This window comes from Pyrgilauda ruficollis, unplaced genomic scaffold (genome assembly GCF_017590135.1).
Source record: "Pyrgilauda ruficollis isolate IOZ18807 unplaced genomic scaffold, ASM1759013v1 scaffold153, whole genome shotgun sequence".
Classification (NCBI taxonomy): Eukaryota; Metazoa; Chordata; class Aves; order Passeriformes; family Passeridae; genus Pyrgilauda; species Pyrgilauda ruficollis.
Genome location: NW_024513988.1, coordinates 858077 through 869844, shown reverse-complemented (window position 1 = coordinate 869844; position 11768 = coordinate 858077). Strand labels below are relative to the sequence as shown.

At 46.0% G+C, this 11768-nt stretch overlaps 1 protein-coding gene across 1 annotated transcript; it reads right to left on the bottom strand.

Moving 5' to 3' along the window:
* Window positions 1-1034: 1034 nt before the first annotated feature.
* On the bottom strand, window positions 1035-9740 carry DEPDC7 (DEP domain containing 7). The gene is made up of 9 exons (XM_041461739.1): window positions 9627-9740; window positions 6979-7366; window positions 5315-5445; window positions 4240-4429; window positions 3232-3446; window positions 1993-2135; window positions 1703-1828; window positions 1522-1600; window positions 1035-1346 (listed from the first exon to the last, which is right to left on the bottom strand). The coding sequence occupies exons 1-9, from the start codon at window positions 9697-9699 to the stop codon at window positions 1129-1131; spliced, it is 1563 nt and encodes a 520-aa protein (XP_041317673.1). The 5' UTR covers window positions 9700-9740; the 3' UTR covers window positions 1035-1128.
* Window positions 9741-11768: the final 2028 nt, after the last annotated feature.

The window sequence follows — 11768 nt, the reverse complement described above, 5'->3', positions numbered from 1 at the left end:
TCCTTCAGCTCCATTTCAGAGAAAGACTCTGGCCCCTGGCAGCAGACACCAGTAATCATTGAAGCATTAATTAGTCTCATTAGAGACATGAGAGTCTGACAACAAGATGGTGTTTTTTAAGAACAGCTCACCACATGTGACTGTAACAGTTATTACTACTTTGTTGTCATAATTAAATTAGTTTTTGCTCCTAAATAAAATAACAGAGCTCAACAATTTAAATGGAACAAAATTTGGTTGGTATTTCTTTTTCAACAGCAGCTGTAATGAAGTTTTGGTGATATGATTCCAAAGATAACTCCGCAAGAGTCAAAATTAGATGTCTGATCATGTTATATATATAAAGATATATGACTGCAGTTCCTGAGTTGCAAATCTTGGTATTTCCACTGTAGACCAGCCATGAATAAGAAATGCCACAAGAAAAGCCAAAGGCCCTTCATTCGCTCCAGCACTTTTCTAATTACAGCTGATGCCATCAGCAAGAGTTACAGACAGAGCAAAACCCTGCAGGGATGAAGATAACCAGCCACAAACAGTACATCCTGTGGCAACCAAAGCCAGACTGACTTAAAAATCCAGACTGACTTTGCCAGCCCAGGAGAGCCAATTCCTCAATCTGGTGCCATTTGAGCTTAAAACAGCACAGTAATCTGTCACACACACGGGTTAGTTAGCTGGCAAGCCTGAGGAAAAGCTGTGCAGTATCAAGCAGAACACGTTTTTCAGCTCTCCCCAGCACACAGCTGTCAAAGTCAAAGTCAATGTTATGTGATAGTCACACAATCCAAGGGAAATTAGGAAATAAAAAAGCATAAAATTCAGCGCTGGGGCAAAAGGTGGCAGAGAATTTTCATTCATGGTGTCTTCTATCTCAGTGACTTTGATACTTGAATAGAGGGAGTACTTGGCTTTTGGGGAGGGAAAGGAAGTATTATTTTGGTCCTATAGCAATCAAGAATGAGAAAAGCTAAACTATAAATAAAGGTGAAACTCAGGTACTGTTGGCTTTGGTAATAATTGCATAAATTGTATCCATTTCCACAAAATAACTTTATTAGGCAGATACATGAATATAAAAGATTTACAAATATATTAGTGTTTTCACTGCTGGGGTATACAAAGTAATCAATATTTACACATATTAGTAACTCTGTCTCCAAAATACTGCATGAAAATGCTTGGATTACTACTGTGAAACTGATCTAGCAGCCTCTTTCTCTCTTTGTCAGAGAGCTTTGAATCTTCATCAATAGCTTTCAATAGAGATAACAGCTCATCCTTTGTGGTCTTCTCTGTGTTGGAGCGGTACTCTCTCTCATCCAGCTTTTGGCAAAAGGTATAACCTGAAAGGAAAGGTGAGACATGGAGAGGATTATCACCACACTCCACCTGCCCTCGAGATTCCAGGGACCCACCCTCCTTTAGATCACATCAGTCATTGGTACAAACTTTTTTTGCATCACTGCATTTCTCATCTGGGGGCATGACAAGATTACAAAGCTCAGTGGGAAGAGTTACCTGATATCTTGCTGGGATCCTGGCCTTTCTGCAGGGCCAGCAGTTTATCGCTGACCATCTTGTGCAGTGCCCCTGGGATCTGGAACAGAAAGAGAGGACAAAGATGCAACAGCAGCTTAGAGAAGGCAGTTCTCCGTGAGCAGACCAGATAAACAAAACCTGTGCATTTTCTAGCTCTTACCTTTAACACATCTCTCTGGTTGTCCACAAGGAACAAGATCAGGAGGTCAGTTTTCCCTCTGGATAGGTTTTTATTGTTGATAATAGCTTTAGAGAACGTCCTTTTCACAACCATCCTGTTGTCACTCTAAGGAACAAAGGGAAATAATCACCAGAAGAGGAGAAGGGAATCACCTTTGTTCTTCTGAGACATTGCTTTTCCTGTAGTCACAAATTTAAACTTTTCTGACCAGTACCTGGGACCTCTGGATTTCAGGAAGAGTAAAACAACTACTGAGAATGCAGATTTACCTCCTTCTGTAGCTTGAGCTCAGAATGATGTGCTGCAACAGCCATGAAGTACAGCAGTCTCCTGAACTCCTCCCTGACTTGGCTGTCTAGGAGCTTCAAATAGAGCTGAACAGCTTCTAAAGATTGCTCCATCTTCCCATTCACTGAGGAGAGAGAAAGGGATCCATTGCCATGTTCATTTAAATAAACGCTACCACAAAACACCTGAATTAGCCACTGAAGAGATGCCCGTCTCTCTAAACAGAACAGGCCAAACACGGCAATCCATTTTCCCAAAAACTCCTCCCAGGCTGAGGAGAGCTGCTTGCAGAGCCTCTGGCAACATCCCACACACAGCCCTTCAGCCTGGCATTAAAGCTCTCTTGTAATTAAGTTCAATTACAGTTCAGCCATCTTAAAGGGGGTGAGAAATACTGAAAAAGGAAAATGGTTCCATTAAAAAAAATATTACCTCTGCTTGTGGTAATAAAGACCTCACAAAAACTGAGGAATATGTGCTAGATGCATAGGCGAGTTTGATAAATTAATTGCAAATTACTTTGTAGAACTTTGCTAAGTTTTAATTTGCCTTACTATGCAGAATAGCCATTTTAGAGTTGTGAATTGTTTAAATGAAGTAGGTTGTACTAATATCCTTTATCATGTAGAGAGGAAGAATGAGATATAAATGCAAAGTATTCCAGCTAACATGGAACACGGAGAATAATCAAGGCAGAGAATTTGTGAAAAATACGGAGATCTGGGATAAAATTATGAGAACTGAAACATCAAAAGCTTTCTAAAATGCTGTCCAAGCAAAATTTAAGAAATTAGTAAAGAAGAAAATAGTAAAAGTTGTCAGTGGGGTACCAAGCATCCACACAGCTTTCAGTTTAGCTCTTACAGCCTAAATATTTAGTATTAGGCTATATTTATATTTCATTTCCCATGGATATCTGACTTCCATGAATACCAACTAGTACCGTGAAATTACAGCACTCTGATTTCATAGCCATTCTACACAGACCTGAACAATGATTACAGAACTGCATACAGTAAGAACCAAAATGCCAAAGAACAGTCTTTATGACTAGAAATGAGAAAACCACCCACAAAACAATCATACATAAAACCCCCAAACAAACAAAACCAAAACACCACTTGTAGAAATCAGCTTTTAATTTCGGCTCCTGAGGTAAGCACTCAGTTTCTTAGTACATATCTCACATAAGCATTGGAACACAGCTCTATTTGACTTACCTAATAGTTCTGCAATTCCTAAAAGAATTTCAGATGCATGGCTTAAGAGTGGCTCCTTTTTTTGGCTGTAGTATCTCCCAATGTTTTCAAACAGCAGCAGTTTCCAGGAATCTGCTTTGTCTGGCTGATCAGGCAGGTTCCTGCTAATATCCACCACCATATGATCAGGAAGATATTCCAAGCAATCAATTGCTGCCGAGAGCCACTCGTCTGTCCTGGAAGACAGAGGGGTTTGGGTTTGTACCTTGAATTGTGGGTGCCCTGCAGAGCTGGCTGCAATGCTTTCCACAGAGGGCAGGCAGACTGGTTCCTTCATCACAGTGAAAACTGCGTGTGTGGGCACTAAAACCCACTAGAAATTCACACACACAAGACACTTCACCTGACACACTCGGGCAGATCACAGTCATAAGCCTCTTTGTTATGTATTTAATCAAGATGAAAAATTAGTAACCCACAAGTAAACAGTCCCAAGCAGTAAAACCCAAAGTCAATCATGTCCTCTACTGTTAGATAAGGACACAATTATCACTAGATAAACAGAAACATGAACCTTGATCTGATTCAGACTGGTACAAGTTTTTCTGAGAATGTTTTCAACTCTATGCACAGTTTCAAGCTCAACATTCTTAGCTCTTTTAATACAGTAGGAGGAACTAAACCAGTTCCTCACAAGCAATGTCTCCAGGAAAAACTTTCATGATTACAAACCCTCTATTCTTCCCTCAATGCAGCAAAGAATTTCCCCTCTGAATACCATCAACTACTGTCATTGCATTCAAAAACCATCCCAGTGTTCAGCAGACGTTCTCACTAAGCAATTGTTATTTACCAGTTATTCCAGTCAAGTCCAACAGACAAAAAAATGCCTGCTCTTGCAGCCTCAGGACTTTCTGCAGGATTGAGACTGCTACATTTGCCACATCCCCCCAAAGACCAACTGTGCTTTACACTCCCCTGAAAGCAGCAAGTATTTCAGAGCTGCAGAGGACAGCAATGATCACTTACTGCGAGTCACTGAAAGCCTTGAGGATCTCTCTGTCCAGGTAGTTGCTGGTGATGACATATCCAGCTGCTTTCCTGGGCTCTGGCAGCTGAGGTCTGATCTCCTGGTGCTCCAGCAGAGACTCCAGGAGAGGGAGGTCGACCAGCTGCAGCAGGCGAGCAATTGTTTGTTCTCGCCACACTTCATTAATAACTGGGCAGGGTGGATACACAAAGCACACATGGAGACTCAGCATGTGCAAAAACTGATCACAAGGAAGATAACTCCCCTTCCTCCCATCAGGCCTAACCTAACAGATTGATTTTACCAAAGTAGACACTTGCAGTAGCAAAGCATGTAGCTCTTAACAGCTTGAAGTGCCTTTTATCACCACAAAAAGGCAAGAATTACCCATTTGTTTAGTTAGCTACAAGTGTGAGAGAACTGCTTTTCGGATAAGTCTGAAGTGCCTTACACTCTTTGTGCTCTAATTTGCAAACAATCTTCGTTCTAGATAAGGGATGAAAAAAAAAAGTGCAACAGTGACACTCTCCTTATCACAGCTCCCTTGAATATTTCCCTATGATGAAACCCCAGTTTCTAGGATGCATTAGCACTTTTACCCAAAGGAAAAAAACACATTAAATCATCGTTTGGTCTGAAAGACAAGCCCTGAATTGTCCGGAATAGTTTCACACAATACTGAAGGAGTGCTGGATGTGCAGATACACAATTCACTTCCAGCTAACAGCAGACTATTTGCCCTGACTAAAACAAGCACACAAGTAGTGCAGGTAACTGAGTATTATGAATATTTCTAACTCAAATCAAGCTCTTTACATTGGATATTCTTCTCCACAAAGGTCAATGCTGATTTATTTCGATCAAGAGATAATGCCTGCTGTCTGATGAAATAAAAAGGCAAAAGGCAAGTCTGCAACAAATATAATTTGCCTTTTCATGACCTGGTGCTCAAACCAAAATACGGTGAGTGTCAGTTTGCCTCCCTCTCCAGCCTGAGGGACATAAGTCTTCCCAGTCCTGCAGATGTACCTTCCTTCTCCCACAGACAAGTGGCTGTGACATGACTTGGCTTACCTCGACGGGACAAGCTGTCCGAGATGTTTACTTGAGGGCTGCTCGCAGGCTTTAGACTGAGGTTTTCCCAAAGATCCTCCAAGCTTTCTGGTTTGAATGGGGTAGAGTAGAGCAACGTGCTGTTCTCATATCTGAGATTAAAACAGTTTTTATAGATATATATCTATAACCATATATATGGATAACCAAATATATCATGCAACATGCAGATGTGGGTAACTGTGCCAAGATCAAAAATTCTCTCCTGTATAGATATTTACATAATCCTCCTCATCTCCCCTGCCTGACACTTCCTCTGTCCAAGTCACTCAGCAGAATGTATCATACCTTCAAAAATTATTTGCATGTAACAGAACCACTCCAGCCACAAAATTACTGTTCCTCCAAGCACAGCTGTATGATTTCAATTCCCACAGTTTCTTTGTTTTAGGGCACTGTAAAATCTTTTTGATGTCCACTATCTTTGACATGAATATGCATGTATTGATAGAGCTGTTCCTTTCACTAAATGAAGAAATGTAACCCAATGGATCTGTGCCCTGTCCAGAAGAAAATCACCTTCATTCTACACTAATAAAACAGGAATAATCCTGTTTAATGACTGTTTGTTCAATATATTCTAAGTCTTACTGTAACAGCTCTTGTGATGGAAATATTTTTAAGTACCACATATAATTAAAGTGGTTTTAATTTCTCGTGAATTATCTTTTTAAAGAAAGTCTTGGTATGCTTCAGGACAGAACTAGAGCTAGTGGGAAAGAGGGGAGAAGCAGGACAAAGGAAATATTTTTAACCTCTGTTCCTCTACTTTTTTCATCAGGGTTGATGCACTCAAATTCACATTTGCTACTCACATGAACATGTCAATCAAATAAGGAATTTTGGGTCAATACTATTTACGATTTTCAAAAGTGCACATTGCTAAAACTACTGCATTAAATTCATCCATGTGGTTTCTTGTAAGAATATGTCAAAGTAGGTGAAGAGATGATCACTGAGCAAAAACCATTGAAGGAAAGTTATTTGGCAAAGTGGCATCTGCACGTTCTGCTTTGTGTGGGGTAAGTTAGCACCAGAGTTTTCTGTGCCCACTCCTAAAAGGGCAGGGAAACAAAACCTCACCATTGCGCTTCCCTCTGGTCCTAGGATGGAGTGCAATAGCATAACAGCAGAACAGCTGCTGGGGACAAGTCATACATGCATAAAGAAACACCTAAAAAAAGAGCTAAGCTGGAAGTGTAGCAAAGCAAAGAAGGCGAAAGGGGAAAACATTTTTTTCTTAGAAGGTGCATGGGTTACTGGTTTATGCCAGAGCTGGGTGTGCAGTGACTAAGATTGCCCTGTTGCATTAGCCTGTTTGATGCACCTGAATTCCAGCTGGTTATATTGATTTAGATCAGCATGTAAATGCACTTAATTTCTACCCTCTCACCTCCCTCCCCCAAGGCAAGGTGATAACAGACAGAGAAAACAAGCAACCATGTAGGCTGTGTGGTTTACTCTCTTCAAATTGCTCTTTCCTACCTGTCTTCCACCCACATCTTCACAAACATCTACGCAGTGTCTATTTTTACCCCGTAAATGCACAAGTCTTCTTTTCTCTCCCCCAGGACACAAAATATTTTCCTCTTGCAAAAAATTTCTCTTCACCTCCACGTACTAACCTCTGTGGGATAGACTGCTGGTAATCTTTCTCAAGCTCTGGCTGGTTCGAGGCGTTTGTGAATCTGTAGAGGCTGCTGCTGCTGTCCTCAAACACGGAGCGTTTGTCTTTGCCGAAGACCCTCGTTGAGACAGCCTCAAACACTTTGCAATCCATCAGCGCCTGGCACACCCGCACCACCTTCGCCCGGGGAATATCCACGTCCCCAAAGTACTTGTTCTGCAGAAGGTGGGAAAAGACAACATCCACTGCATCTGAGCCAATGAAGCAGTCGTGGTAACTCTTGAGGTTCTGGCGGCGCTTCTTCACTTCCACTTGCGTTTGCAGAGCGCTGATAATGCTGCCCCAGACGAAGGTCGCTCCAAACGGCTTCTGCGCCAGGCTGAAGCCTGAGAACACAGACAAAGCCTGAATTCATGCTGCAGCCACAGAGAACAGCCCCCTTTCTGGCTTCTAGCTTTCATCAGCCTCCTAAGGATTTAAAAATCTTTGAGACTTCCACTTTGGCTCGGGTTGCTCAGGCATTAACACTGTGTTACTTCCTCGGCAAGTCTGCCTGCTCAGCACCACCGTCTCCCTCTCTCTCTTTGGTGGTTCCCCTCGCTACACCAGCCTAAAGCTCTGCAAGCAGGAGTTCCTGTTTTTTCAGCCTCTCCCTTTGTCCTTTCGTGTGTCCCTCGGTCACCCAGTGGTTACCCTTGCAGAGCCACTGCTAAGCACACAGGTCCCACAACCACAGACCAGCTGCGTGCACTCGTAACACCCCGGTTCCTCCACTAACACCATCAGGCAGGGAAGAGGGAAGCAGGGATGAAGAGACACCTCAGGACCCTGCTTGCTACAGGACTGTACATACACACAAGCTACCTAACATCCGTGCTTAGCACACCACTAAGAATCCATGGATTCTCTGGAGGTGCCACTCACTCCACACTGATCCCCGCAGACAGCCCTTGGCCACCACGGCTCCAGCGGAGACCTCAGCTCTGTCACCCAACGCCACTTCCGTGAGCCAGTCTGCCTTCCCTCCCCCAGTGAAACCACTGAACTATTACTCATTTACCAGTCTGATTAGAACAAAATGCCAGCAGCCAACAGCTTGACCTGAGGCTACACTCAGCCTCCACAAGGACTCAAAAACACACGAAGTTTGTTTTTAAGCAGGTGGCACCCAACTGGGGAGAGCTGCAGCCATCAGGGAAGCTAGAATTAGAGCATGTTTTTCAGTAAGTCAGATGAATAATCTACTAAGAGTTAAAGCAGAGGAAGAAGAGAGAAATCAAAAGCTGAGGACAAAATATGGAAGGAGGAGTTGGCAGCAATCCTACAGAAAGCCAGCTGGGATTGTGACAGACCTCAAACCAAATGAATTAACAGTGCGATGCAGTGTTTGAAAAAAACAACAACATGCAACTCCTTCTGGAACATATTACCATGAACGTTTTCCACAGAGATGCAGGAGGTGGTTTTCTCTGCTCTGTTTAGTCTGAAGAGGCTTTAGTTAGAGAGCTGTATTCCAATTTGGGGCACCAAATCACCAATCAGTTTTCAGCTGATCCCCAGCTGTAAGAAAGCCCAGGAATTGGCAAATGAACAAGGGGAAAAGGAAAGGTAGAGGGGCAGTAAAGACTGGGAAGAGGGAGGGAAAGCAAAGAACACAACACCATTTGAACACACCAACAGTTCAGAAAGACAGCATCTTTTCTTTCTGAAAAGATTCACGGAAAGTAACGCAAAGCAGCTTTTTAATACACAGCATGGAACCAGCCAAGGTAGAAATCTCCCAGAACCTCCAGCTTCCAAAGCTTTAAAAGAACAAGACGGACCAGGTACACAACTGCTGGCACTTGAACCAGATGACACCTTCAGGAAGGCAGAACAAACACAACGAACACAGAATTCACTTCCTGCCCTACATTCCAATAGCCAGCTATGCTCTTTGGGAAGAAAGAACCCCAAACCCGACATCACCAAACATACAGCAACGCTGCCTTCTGTCGCTAGAATAAACACAAACACGTATAGCCTGCAATGCTTTAGCTACTACTCACAGCCTTATCAGCGCTTCCTTACACACACACAGCCTTCGGATGTTTTCTGAGGGAAGCGGTATGAAGTGTAGCATTAAGACAAGTTTTCACAAAGTTAGGGCGCTCAAGGTAGGGAAGCAAAAAGGGCAAAGCCAGTTCCCAGCGAGCGCCCTTTCACCGCTTACGCTGCGCTAGCGAGGCACCTGCTCCTAAGCCGCGCTGGGGCCCCGGAGCTGCCCGAGCCTCCCTGGCACCCGCCGGGCCGGACCGGGCCGGGCCGGGCAGGGCAGGGTAAGGTAGGGAAGGGCAGGGCCCCGCGGATCCCCGGCGCTGCCGCCCGGCCCGAAGCCGCCGCTGCTGCCGGAGGAGCGGGCGCGCAGCCGGGACGGGATCCCTGCGGAAGCGGCTCCCGGCGCCGGAGCGCGGCCAAGTTTTAAACTCCCGGAGCCGGGAAAGGCGCCGAGCGCAGCTGCCGCCGGCGGGAACCCGCATCCCACAGCGGCAGAACCGTCTCATCCGTCCAGCCGATCCCGGGCTGCGGGCAACCCGCTCCTCCCGCTCCCATTCCCAGTCCCCCGTCCCGCTCCCCGCGGCCCCCGGTGCCGGTGCCCGGCCGTACCCGGCGGCTTGGCGGCGGGGCTGCAGACGGCGCTGAGGCTCAGAGCCGCCGCCTTCTCCCGCACCGTGGCCATGGCGAGCGCCGGCTCCGCGCATCTGCCGCGCCGGGCGCGCCCGCGGCGCTCGGAGCCCGCGGGGCGGAGCCGCGCCCACGGCCCGGGCGGTGCCCGCGCTGGGCAGAACGGACCGCGACCGCCCCGGCACGGCCCCGGCGCCGCTGCGCTCCCCGGAGTGATCGCCAGGGGTAGAGGAGACCTCTGGAGACCGCCCGGTCCGATCCCCCTGCCGAGGCCACCCGGAGCAGGTAGCACAGGAACGCGCTCGGGTGGCTTTGGGATGTCTGCTCCAGTGCGCTGCCACGTTCAGTGGGAAGGAGCTCTTCCTCATGCCGAGGTGGAACTTCTGGTGTTTTAGTTTAAGCCAGTGCTCTTCACCCGGTCCCTGGGCATGACCGAAAAGAGGTCACCATCCTCTTGGCACTGTCTTTGAGATGTTTATGTGCATTGATGATATCCCCTCTGCTGTTCTCCAGACTGAACAAGTTCAGTGCCTGCAGTTTCTCCTTTTTAGCAGAGACGCTCCAGACCCCTCACTGTCTTTGTGACCTGCCACTGGACCCTCTCTGGTAAATCCACGACTGTATTGTACTGAGGAGCCCAGAACTGGACACAGTACTCCAGATAAGACTGGCAGTATCCATAGGAAAGTGGCTGCTGTGGGAAGGGTGGAAATGCTGCACAGAACTGGTGCTACAGGACAGGGGCCTGCTGTGAGAGCACCACTGGTCCTGCATGGGGAACTGTGCTCTGCCACACAGAGAGCAGCCCTGACACCTCCTGCAGCACTGGCAGCACCACCTGCGCTCCTGGCAGCAGGACATGTCCCTGGTGACAGAGCACAAAATGCTGGATTTCCCAAAATCCCAGGGGCCGGCTGGAAGGACACACAGTGGACACCTGGTCCAGCCTCTGTGCCCAAGCAGGGCCATCTCAGAGCAATGGCACAGGATTGTGGCCAGATGGGTCTGGAATATCTCAGTGAGGGAGACTCCACAGCCTCTCTGGGCAAGCTGTTCAGTGTGTGGTCACAGCACAGTGGAAGCTCTTCCTCGGGTTCAGGTGGAACCTGCTGTGGATCAGCTTCTGCCCATTCCTGTCCCATTGCTTGGAACCACTGAGAAGAGCGTGGCTCTGTGCTCTTGGCTGTGGATATTTATATGTGGTGAATGCTTTGTGAGGTGCTCCCAGGATGAGTGGAGAGACAAGAATCTTGACTTCATGTTTCAGAAGGCTGGTTTATTATATTATGATATATATTATATTAAAATGATACATTAAAACTATACTAAAAGAATAGAGAGAAAAGGATTCATCAGAAGGCTAGAAAGAACAAGCACGGAATGAATAACAGACTCCTGACTCCTGAGCCAGCTGCATCTGTGATTGGCCATTAATTGGAAACAACCAACATGCACCGATCACAGATGCACCTGGTGCATTCCACAGCAGCACACATTTATTGTTTACGTTTCTCTCCTGAGGCTCCTCAGCTCCTCAGGAGAAAAATCCTAGCAAAGGATTTTTCATAAAATATCATGGCTACATTTATACCCGTGGATGAGATCCCCTCTCTGTCCTCTTCCCCAGCCTGAACAGGACCAGCTGCCTCTGCTTTTCCTTGCAACAGATTCTCCAGTCCCCCAGTCATCCTCACTGCCCTCAGCTGGACCCACTCCAGGAGCTTCATGTCTCTCTTCAACAATTCTCCTTTTTTTACTGTGTCATTTCAAGGCCCAGACTGGTCAGATTTGTTTCTGTGGGTTAACTGAGCACAGGCCTTGCACATGACCATGGCTGAACACCTGAACGCTGTCCTTGGCTGTTCCTGTGGGACACACGGCTTGAAGAGCACATGTGGTTGAAGTTTTCTTGTGATGTCTTCTATGAGCTGTTCATTATAGCAGCTGGCATTTCTCATTGCCATGAAATGAAAACATAAATTCATTTTCAGAGTAATAAGTGGTTTTTTCCTACTGCCTGCAGCAAACTGCTGAGAGATCCAACATAATTTTCTACTGTATGTAAAGTATAATTTTCTACTAAGAATCAAGTATTTTGATATTCTTTTACTCAATAGAAGTGTA